This window comes from Phycodurus eques, chromosome 17 (assembly GCF_024500275.1).
Source record: "Phycodurus eques isolate BA_2022a chromosome 17, UOR_Pequ_1.1, whole genome shotgun sequence".
In the NCBI taxonomy this organism is placed as follows: domain Eukaryota; kingdom Metazoa; phylum Chordata; class Actinopteri; order Syngnathiformes; family Syngnathidae; genus Phycodurus; species Phycodurus eques.
Window position 1 is genome coordinate 14,080,476 of NC_084541.1, and position 12,057 is coordinate 14,092,532.

Below are 12,057 nucleotides of genomic sequence, written 5' to 3' on the forward strand. Positions count from 1 at the left end.
GATGCAATGACCCAAAAGATCTTTTTTCAATCGAAACTCTGTTCGCAACATACATCGACTTATACGTCATATTAAAGACTTTGATGGCTGCTTTCCAGATATGCAACGATTTTGTCAATGTCTCCTCATATGATGACATTCTGACCAAAGGTTGCCTTTTTCATTGCAATAATGTCCAAAAGAAACAATTTGCAGCAAACCATCGGGTCATACCTCATATCAAAGCTCTTAACCTGTCCTTTTTTAATCATTTTGTCAATATATCCTCATATGATGAGGATATGTTCCAATGTCCAAAATCTGTCGAAAAAAAAATCGATTTCCAGCAAACCACACTAACCCATACCTCATATTAAAGCTCGTGACCAGTGCTTTCCAAATCAACAATTACATTTGTCAATATCTGTTCTTATTGTGATGGAATGATCAAAATATGTCTTTTTGGCGCAGAAATATCAATAATTTCACAATCAAAAATGTATTTTCAACAAACCATATCAAATCATACCTCCTATTAAAGCTCTTGACGAGTGCTTTTCAGATATGCAATTGTTTTTCAATAAGTCCTCATACGATGGCTCAATGGTAAAAATGTGCTTTTTGTACTCAAGCTAAAAAAATTATCCAACCACATCAACTCATAGCGCGTAGTAAAGCTTGTGATCAATGCTTTCTAGATCAGTAATATTTTTGTCAATAAGTCTAAATCTTATGTACGTCTTGAGTCTTACCGGCACTTCCTCGGACTGATGCAGGAGGCTGCATGGCGGTTTGATAGGACGGGGCCTCGTGGCCAGCCAGTACGCCAGCACAGCAGCGAGGGCGCCGATGCCCACCAACGTGGAGGTAGGCAGCGAGCTGAAGAAGCGGCCCAGATCGTCCATGTCTGGCACCCTCAGGCCGCTCAGCATCTCCTGGGCCTGCATCTTCTCCATCAGCGTCGAACTCAGCTCTGTGGGACGACAGGTAAAGCATTAACATCACTTACGTTCACCGTCGACTGAGGCTGCGGGAAATCATGCTCAGTTGTGTTGCCTTCAGTGTCAGCAGCAATATTTTGTGTTCACCATCTAGGAAAATGTCAAACAAGGCAGCACTGTGTTATGTTCAATGTCCATCCGCGCATCGATGTGTTAACAGTGTTCAAAAGAGGAGCATAGTGTTGCGTTCAGGGTCCAGGACACGGTATCATGTTCCACTGTGTCTAACAAATATGCATTGTTCAGTGTTGAAGCTGTCAGCATTATGTTGCTCACGTGGAAGCACTGAGCTTTTTACGTGGCTGTAGTAGTGTTGCATTCAGTGTCTCAGGAAGAAGCAATATATCGCGTTCAGGGTCCAATGCAACATTTTGTACATATGGCAGTATGGTGTGTTCTGAGCATAGTGTTACGTTCAATTCCCCCCAAAAAAATTTTTAAATAGCAGCATCGTGTTGCATTCAATGTCTGACAAATGAGCATTGTGTTGTGTTGTTGTCCTACATAGGACAATTTTGTTGTTTTCAGTAACCAAGGAAACAGCACAGTGTTGCATTCAGGGTCTACTTGATAGCAGTGTGTTACGTTCAATGTCTGCGGTGATGACAGAGCTCGAATGGATTAATCAGTGTTGGAGAACAGGGACAAGCAAAGGGGAAAAAGCTGGCCGCCAAATCTAAATATAGACGCGCTTCATAACCTACTGCAGGCATGCACAAACACGCACACACACACACACACACAGTAATGACACTCTCCATTCGTTCTGACAACGATCTCCCATTTGGTGTATTTTTAAAGCAAAAATGAAATGCTTCCATGAAGCTGAAACTGCTGACTAAACAGAACAAATAAACATTTTGCTGCAAGCTGAGTGACAAAGTGGGCTCAGTGCAGCAGACATGAACAACAACTCCAGAATATTGATAATGTACTGGAACCTTGACAGCAGACGTATCTGAAATGAAACATTACATTTACGGCCTTGTTTTGCATTTACCAACAAATCAACATTAACACAATGTTGAATCAGAGTCTTATAGACCAATACTGTGTTGCATTTAAAGTCCAATAAAGGAGTGTTGCCTTTATTTCCAAAGAAGCAGCACTGTGTTGCTCTCAGTTCTTCTGGGAAACATAATGTTGTGTTCAGGATTGTTCTGTCGTTCTGTGTTCAGTGTACTAGGAAAAACGTCTGAAGGCGTTCGCAGTCTCTCAAGGACCATCATGTTGTGTTCAGGATCGAAAACAAACAAGTGTCATGTTGTGTTCAGGGTCTACTGGGAAGCAAGGAGCTGCGCATTAATCATCATGTTGTGTTCATGGTCTAAAACGAAGCAACATTGTGTCGCGTTCAGTTGCAAGGCACGGCACTGTGTTCAGCATGAAAAGAATCAGCATCGTGTCGTGTTCACCGTCTATCAGGCAGCATCATGTTGTGTTCGGGTCCAAAACAAAACAGCATCGTGTTGCATTCAATGTCTACTGGGAGTACTGGACGGAGTGTAATGAAGGAGCAGCATTGTGTTGCATTCAATTTAAAATGGAAAAACACGTGTGGTGTTCAGTCTCCCAGGAAGCAGCATCGTGTTGCATTTAGTGTCAGCTGGGAAGGATTGTGTTACGTTTGTATCTAACGAATTATGTTGCATTCAATGTCTATCAGGCAGCTTCATGTTGCGTTCAGGTAAAAAAAAAAAAAAAACTTGTACTATTTGGGGTTTACTCAGCTGTTGTGTGTCTGGTGTAAGTGTCCTGTAGTAACTTTGTTGGCTCCCTGGAGTGACGCGCAGAGGTTGTGGAGTTCTTGAACGTCCCCCGCTACAAGTTTGTTGCTCCAGCTGGCGCCATGGTACCAACGCAACATCAGAGGCCTCTCAGAAGTTTTCAAAATAGTTCCTAATGAGAGGTCTCTGGGATTCATCCACATTTTTCATCATAGAAATGAAACATCATTGTATTACGTTCAACGTACATCAAATCAGCATCAGTTGTCCTACACAGGAGCAATTTGTTGCATTTGGGGTCTACTTATTGCGTTCGTTCAGTGTTTAAGGAAGCAGCACAGTGTTGCGTTCAGGGTGTACTTGGAAGCACATGCTGTGTTCAAGGACTGCTTGGCACACTGAGTTGCGTTCGGTGGCCAAAGAAGCAGCCCTGTGTTGCGTTCGTGGACTACTTGGTAGGACAGTGTTGCGTTCAGTGACTATTTGGTAGCACAGTGTTGTGTTCAGGGTCTACTTGATGGCACAGTGTTTCATTCATGGGCTAAAAGGTAGCCCTGTGTTGCATTCATTGTCTAAAGAAGCAGAAACTGTGTTATGTTCAGTGCACAAGCAAGCAGCAGTGTTGCATTCAAAGTCAACCTGGTAGCACTGGGTTTTGTTTATTGTACAAGGAAACAGCACATTGTTGCAATCAGGGTCTCATTGTAAGCACAGTGTTGCGTTCAGGGCCTACTTGGAAGTATTGGGGTGAGTTCAGTGGCCAAAGAGGCAGCACAGTGTTGTATTCAGGGACTTCTTGGAAGCACAGTGTTACAACCCCAATTCCAATGAAGTTGGGACGTTGTGTTAAACATAAATGAAGACAGAAAACAATGATTTGCAAATCATGTTCAACCTATATTTAATTGAATACACTACAAAGACAATATATTTAATGTTCAAACTTTATTATTTTTAGCAAATAATCATCAACTTACAATTTTATGGCTGCAACACGTTCCAAAAAAGCTGGGACAGGTGGCAAAAAAGACTGAGAAAGTTGAGGAATGCTCATCAAGCACCTGTTTGGAACATCCCACAGGTGAACAGGCTAATTGGAAACGGGTGGGTGCCATGATTGGGTATAAAATGAGCTTCCCTGAATTGCTCAGTCTTTCACAAGCAAAGATGGGGCGAGGTTCACCTCTTTGTGAACAAGTGCGTGAGTAAATAGTCCAAACAGTTTAAGGACAATGTTCCTCAACGTACAATTGCAAGGAATTTAGGGTTTTCATCATCTACGGTCCATAATATCATCAAAGGGTTCAGAGAATCTGGAGAAATCACTGCATGTAAGCGGCAAGGCCGAAAAGCAACACTGAATGCCCCGTGAACTTCGATCCCTCGGGTGGCACTGAATCAACAAAAAACCGACATCAATGTGGAAAGGATATCACCACATGGGCTCGGGATCACTTCAGAAAATCAATGTCAGTAAATACAGTTCGGCGCAACATCCGTAAGTGCAACTTGATACTCTACTATGCAAAGGAAAAGCCATTTATCAACAACATCCAGAAACACCGTCGGCTTCTCTGGGCCCGAGCTCATTTCAGAAGGACTGATCCAAAGCGGAAAAGTGTTCTGTGGTCCGACGAGTCCACATTTCAAATTGTTTTGGGAAATTGTGGACGTCGTGTCCTCCGGGCCAAAGAGGAAAAGAACCATCCGGACTGTTATGGACGCAAAGTTCAAAAGCCAGCATCTGTGTTGGTATGGGGCTGTGTTAGTGCCAATGGCATGGGTCATTTACACATCTGTGAAGGCACCATTCATGCTGAAAGGTACATACAGGTTTTGGAGAAACATATGCTGCCAACCAAGCAACGTCCTTTTCATGGACGCCCCTGCTTATTTCAGCAAGACAATGCCAAACCACATTCTGCACGTGTTACAACAGTGTGGCGTCGTAGTAAAAGAGTGCAGGTACTGGACTGGCTTGCTTGCAGTCCAGAACTGTCTCCCATTAAAAATGTATGGCGCATTATCCATCCACCCATTTTCTGAGCCGCTTCTCCTCAGTAGGGTCGCGGGCGTGCTGGAGCCTATCCCAGCTGTCATCGGGCAGGAGGCGGGGTACACCCTGAACTGGTTGCCAGCCAATCGCAGGGCACAATCGAAACAGACAACCAGTCATGCCTATGGGCAATTTAGAGTCTCCAATTCATGCATGTTTTTGGGATGTGGGAGGAAACCGGAGTGCCCGGAGAAAACCCACGCAGGCACGGGGGGAACATGCAAACTCCACACAGGCGGGGCCGGGGATTGAACCCGGGTCCTCAGACCTGTGAGGCTGACTCTCTAACCAGTCGTCCACCGTGCCGCCTATGGCGCATTATGAAGCATAAAAATACGCCAACGGACACCCCTGACTGTTGAACTGCTGAAGCTGTACATCAAGCAAGAATGGGAAATAATTCCACTTTCAAAGCTTCAACGATTAGTGTCCTCAGTTGCCAAACGTTTATTGAATGTTGTTAAAAGAAAAGGTGATGTAACACAGGGGTAAACATGACCCTGTCCCAGCTTTTTTGGAACATGTTGCAGCCATAAAATTCTAAGTTAATGATTATTTGCTAAAAACAATAAAGTTTATCAGTTTGAACATTAAATATCTCGTCTTTGTAGTGTATTCAATTAAATATAGGTCGAACATGATTTGCAAATCATTGTATTCTGTTTTTATTTATGTTTAACACAATGTCCCAACTTCATTGGAATTGGGGTTGTACCTACTTGAGAGTAGAGCCTACTTGGTAGCACTGCACTTTGTTCATTGGCCAAGGAACCAGAACCGTGTTGCGTTCAGGGACTACCTGATAGCCACTGGGTTGCGCTCACTGTCTCAGAAAACAGCAATGTGTTGCATTCAGGGACTATATGGCAGCACTGCGTTGTGTGCAGTCCCGGGAAACAGTACCGTGTTGCATTCAGGGTCTACTTGATAACACAGTGTTGCGTTCAGGATCTACTTGGCAGCGCTGCGTTCAGTCGCCAAAGAAGCAGCACAGTGTTGCATTCAGGGTCTACTTACTACCACAGTGTTGTGTTCAGGGTCTGCTTGTTACCACATCGTTGCGTTCAGTCTACTTCGTAGCACTGGATGGCATTTCGTGTGTGTGAAACAGCGTAGTGTTGGCGCTCAGTGTCTACCTAGTAGTTAATAAGTGTCCTGTGATAACACACTTAATAAGAGGTCTGTGGTGTTTTTTTTTTTTTAAAGAATGCCCATTTTTGGACTTCCTACTAGCATCATAGACAACGTCCCGGAAGTACCACAGGCCCTGGTCCTGGAAGGCCCGCCCCATCAGGCCATCTAAAGGCTGCTGCGGGCGATTAGCGTCCAGCTTGAGAACGTCAAAGCCTATTAAAGCTGAGACGCATGGACAGCGCTAACCTGGATCTCTCTCTTTCGCTTTCTACCGCTCTTTAGCTCGCTCTATCACCACTTGACAGCGTTGTGAACAGATGCCGAGGCTTTAAAAACCACCGTGTGACATCAGCAATAGCATACACGTCACCCCCTGTTCCCTACCCGTGCAGACGCATTCAAAGGTCGCGTCCTTCTATAGACTGCTGTGGCGTGCAGTCAACGTGGGCAACCGCCTCTTCTTAAAGGGACACGAACCCTATTTCTTTTTCTATAAATAAAGTATTTTATGTTAAAAAAAAAAAAAACAATCTTGTGAAACTAACATTCCATTTTTTTCAAGAAAAAATAAAAATCCCAATCCCCAACATCAAATTATCAATTGAAGATTTATAATTACCATAACATTTATGCCAATATCAGTTAGACGATCAATACCATTTTGCATTATATGTTTGTATTAAGCTAGCGGATTTTGGTTAATGAAATTATATGGGTTGGTTGAACATTTTGGTGTTTAAATAGACAATGTTTAATTCTCTTTTGTTTTATGTGTCAGCTTTACAGTAAACGTCAAGCGGGAGTGACAAATAAACAGCTTGAAGCAAGCACGCTTTCGCCTCTAATTTGGAGAACGGTGCGAGTCTTCTTTTCACTTTCCTCAAAGTGATGCTATATTACTATTTGGTGACAGCAAGAGAGTGAGAAAAGGCGCTAAAAAAGACTGAAAGCAGGTTTTAATAAGTTTAAATCTTTTTCAAAACTGAGCCATATTAACACAGCAAAATCCTTTTTGTGTGTGTTTTAACAGCTTAAAGCAGCAGGAGGACATCTTTAATTAAAATGTAGAGAAAAGGATGACGGTTACACGCATCGTGCTAAGATGAGTAGCATGGATTTTTAATAACAGGCGGCAGCAGCGAGGTGACCGGACGCCACGCCGTTACAGGTGTCGGTTAATTTTATGAATGAATAAAGTCCTTTTTTTGTTTGTTTTTTTTTTTTTAACAAAAGGAGCATTTTTTGGGGAGAATATGCTCGTCCAATATTTATGAGTAATGACATGGACTCTCTTTAGTGGTATGTGAAATGACCACTGAAATACATAAATGTTCAAACTGTCCAGAAACCTTTTTTTTTTTTTTTAATAAATCAAGTACAGTTAATTTGTTAAGTACAGGTCAGCTGTGTTTAACTTAAGTACAGTACAATATATTTGCATACAATTTTTAGAACAGTTTGTTTTCAAACATTTCTGTTACACGGGTATAATTTGTGTTCAACTTTAATGTGTAATACATTTGAATTGAACCGAAATTGAGTTCCTTTTTTATTTTCTTATATTTAAATGTGTTAGTGATCAAACTGTGCATAATGTTAGTCACTTACAATAATATGAAAATATACTTTTTTCCCCCCCCATGTTGTTTTTGATCGACATTTCGTTACTCATGATGGTGGTATCTGAATAGCTACATTTTTAGGGGGTGGTGCTTAATTAATTAAGTACATAAGGTAATTTAAAACACTTCAGAAAGTTGTATTTGCGAACTTGTTAATCGATGACTGTCCTCCCTTGTAAAACGGTGACTTTAATATCATAATATTACAACTAACTTGGAAAACAACAACTTTATTTTAATTCAGCAAATAATAATACATTGTACCATAATGTTGGATTTTGACTGACATAAAACAATACAAGTAGCGCCTTTTTTTTTTTTTTAAACTTTTCCTCTCCCCCCACCAAGTCCAAAAAATTGCGACAAGATGGGTCAAGTTTTTTAGAAACACCCACACACACTAATGCGATCAAATACCATAGCTATATGATTTTTGTTTGATTATTTAAAAAAACCTCATTGTGAAAAAAAATTGAATGTTTGTAAACTATTTAATACTGAGTGCCTACTTTTTAAAATAGATTTTCGTGACATTTTCTGAAGTACACCTGCCCAATTTATTTCAACTTAATTAATATAATGGATTAATTAATACTGTATTAAAATTATGATTTCACATATCTTATATATTATACATTTGATAATTTGATTAAATTAATTTAATCAAAATAAAAATGAACAATAGCAATAACCAAAAATAAAGAATATTCAATAAGGCTAAGTTCCGACTGAGTTATGAATGCAAGTCAGAAAGATATTACTTTAACAATATGTTGCTGTTCCTAATATTTTGAGAAGGGCTCCAAAAATCACAAATGAATAAACAATGATGCACGTGTCGGGAGGGGGGTCCCTAATAAAGTGTCTCCCGGTCCACATGCACGCATGCTCTCTCTCCCCCCCTGCCCCCTCCCCGTCTTTCTTTTCCAGCACCACCTCTCGCGTGGACAGCTCCCGCTCTCTCATCCAATCAGCTTGGCTCTCGACGTCATACTTTCACCCCCCTCAGCACCCCTCCTCCTCCTTCCATCTGTGTGAGGCATGGCGGAGGACATTCGAACGAGGGCAATAACCTTACTTGTGCACTTTTTTTTTAACACACACACAATATGCATTCATCCATTTCTATGCAGCACCAATAAGCATGAATGGACTTCAATGACGCATGCGTGCTACACCCAATGTCACTAGCATCTCACCTAGCTTAGCATCCCACCATAAATCCGTTCAATGTGACTCACAGTCCTTGTAGTTAAAACCAAAAAAAAGGAATCAATGGTATTAAATGGAGAATGGCAATGAATGATGCTCACGGCTGGCCTTGTGTGTCACCCTGCACCCCCTCCCCCTTAAAGAAAATGATGAAGGTGAACGAGGGTGGGGGGGTACAAAACAATTGTAAATCCTAATATAATAATGATGATTAATACTTACCCAAAAGGATCCACAGCGAGCCGGACACCAGCACGAAGGCGAGCATGTCTCTCGCATGTGGACGCGGTAGGTGGGGTCCCGGGTGCAGCGGCCGTGGACTGGACTGGATGCTTGCTTGCTTGCCGCAAAGAGGCACCGGCAATCTGGAGATTAGGGAGGGAGGGGGTTGGGAGTGGAGGCGGTGGAGTCGAGGCAAAGCAATGCACCTCCTCTCTTCTTTATAAAAAAAACATCATGAATGGAATATAAGTGTTAAATGTCACCCAAAAATATAACCATCATTTGGTATTGTGAGTTTTTATTCACGGGGAGTAAAAAGGGGGGAAAGGGAGGGAGGGGATGGACGTCACTGATATGGGGCAATGTTGCGTCACGGTGATCAGGCCACGCCCACTGAACTGAAGTAACCCCTCCAGGTGGGCTGATGTCTGGATGGAGACGGGAACTCAAAGGGCGGATAAAGACGTACCTCCTGAAATAATTGTTTGATAAATGGTTAATTTTATATAGAACTTGACAATAAAATAATAGATTGAACAATATAAATATTTTAAATGAAAAATAAAATATGTAATAAAAAATGCTGTGGGACTGAATACACAACTAAAATATTTTATGTATAAATATGTATATTGATTTATTTTATCAAATTTAAACATTTCATTGGTTGTTTGTGGAATTTTAGATATAATGCTAAGACTATTTATATATCCATCCATTTTCTGTACCGTTTATCCTCACTAGGGTCGCGGGCGTGCTGGAGCCTATCCCAGCAGACTCTGGACGAGAGGCGGGGTACACCCTGAACTGGTCGCCAGCCAATCGCAGGGCACATATAAACAAACAATCATTCGCGCACACATTCACACGTGTGGGCAATTTCTGTCTTCAATCAACCTATTATGCATGTTTTTGGGATGTGGGAGGAAAGTGGAGTGCCCGGAGAAAACCCACACAGGCACAGGGAGAACATGCAAACTCCACACAGGCGAGGCTGGGATTTATATCTATTTATATATAATATTGTATATTTAAAAAAATATATTGTACGCGAACTTAAACAAAGTCTAAAAATACAAATAAATGTACAACCCCCCCCCCCTCATTTTAGTAATAAAATATTTTGTCAATTGAACAGTTTTTGTTGTGTGTGTGGAAATAAATATATCAAATCCATTTTATTGTTTTAGGATGAAACATCCAAATGAGATCATGTTTTGGTAATTAAAGTTTTGCTAAGAATAAATAAATATTTTAAAGATAGATATTCTTGTTTTAGGATTAAACAGTTGAAAAATATTATTTGGGTTATTTGTGAAAAAAAAAAGGCTAAAAAAAATATTCTATTAGGTTGTGAAATAAAAATTAATATTTATAAAGGTATATTAAGTCGGGAAACAAATACATTTGAATGCTTAAGAATAAGTATAAACAAATAACACATTTGTCTCATCAAACATCCAAAGAAGTTTGAATTTAAAATAATAAATATTATAAATCTAAAATTAAAATCTAAAATTATGTATTATTCAATTTTATCATCTAAATTAAATTAACATTGTGGTTGCATGTGAAATAATGGAAATAAATAAATATTGAATAAAATAAATACACATTTAATAGCTATATATTTGTTTATGTATTTATTTTTAATGAAATGCATGGATAGTACATTAATTGTACTTTTTTTTCCCAGGGGGCCTGAACATCCAAATGAAATATTTTAGTTATGTTGTCAAAAAAAAAAACAACGTTATTATTATTATTCTTTATTTTTAATTTCCTTTGTTATTTGTGAAATATAACTTCAATACTGCGATTGGCTGGCAACCAGTTCAGGGTGTACCCCGCCTCCTGCCCGATGACACCTGGGATAGGCTCCAGCACGCCCGCGACCCTAGTGAGGAGAAGCGGCTCAGAAAATGGATGGATGGATGGATAACTTCAATAAATATATTAAAATGTTTGTAATGTATAAAATATCTATAGTCAAACATCTTTTAAGATATAAGTAAGACTGAACAGCCAAATAAAACAAGATTACAATTAAATTATTTTTAAATGAAATCAACTTGAATGTTTTAGGATAGGCGGTGCGCGACTGTTTAGAGCGTCAGCCTCACAGTTCTAAGGACCGGGGTTCAATCCCCGGCCCCGCCTGTGTGGAGTTTGCATGTTCTCCCCCGGCATATACGGCATTTAAAAAAAAAAGTAGATTAGAAATTAAAATGTATTAATGTTAAAATTGAATATATATATTTTATTCTTTTGGAACAGGAACCCCAAATTAAACATTTTAGTTACTTGTGAAATAAAAAAAATAATTTACACTTCTTTCTATTGTTTGAGCAAGATAAAACATCCAAGTAAAACCTTGAAATGTCATTCAATTCATAAACGTGTCAAATTTCTCCGCAATCGCACACGGCAATGGTGACGTGTTGTGGTCAGGTGACTCATTAAAGAGGTCAAAGTTTAGCACGTCCCATCTGTCACACGCCCACTAAAGACTGTCAAGGTTGCTGTGCAAGTGTACCTAATCCAGTGCAAGGGTGTACATTACAGATTACAGCGGACCCATCATATTCACGGTTCTGCACTGGTGGATTCACGCATTTGCGCATTTAAAATTTTTTTTTTAAAAAATTTAGATTTATTTTCTTTTGCCGGGGGCGGGGCTACCCCCATTTTTTGCCGAAGCCGCTTATTCACAGATATTCGCTCATCCCGGTCGTACCGAGTCCCTCCCAATCCCCTGCAAACAGCGAGAACCTGTACAGGCAGTGGTTTATGGAACATTTTAAAGGGGACATATTACGAAAATTTAACTTTTTTATGTTTGAGTACAAATAGTTGAGTCTGGAGTCCCTGCCATACCCACCAAGTGCTAATTGCCCAACTGTGACATAAGAGTGGTGCTAATTAGCATAATAACCACCCCTACACCAAGTTTTTCAGCCAATTACTTGGCAAACAGGCTGGCCGAAGTTCCAACGTGAAAGAACCACTATGACGCAACGGTGAAGTACTATCATGTCAAAGTCATAAGGTGAAGCAGAGCTGCAGTGTTACCAGCATTAGCTTCTGATGGATAATGTTCAGCT

The 12,057-nt window shown here is 40.4% G+C and overlaps 1 protein-coding gene across 3 annotated transcripts in view; it reads right to left on the reverse strand.

Moving 5' to 3' along the window:
- The window catches only part of acsl6 (acyl-CoA synthetase long chain family member 6), a 28,721-nt gene that overhangs the window by 16,077 nt on the left and 587 nt on the right, over positions 1-12,057 (reverse strand). Inside the window, exons 2-3 of one of the 3 annotated variants that reach the window (XM_061701974.1) lie at positions 8,954-9,096; positions 732-952 (exon numbers count right to left, since the gene is read on the reverse strand). In XM_061701974.1, the coding sequence (XP_061557958.1) occupies positions 732-952; positions 8,954-8,999 (267 nt within the window). In that variant the 5' untranslated portion in view covers positions 9,000-9,096. Of the gene's footprint in view, positions 1-731; positions 953-8,953; positions 9,468-12,057 lie in introns of those variants that run through there. The other 2 variants (XM_061701975.1, XM_061701973.1) reach the window with 2 other exon arrangements.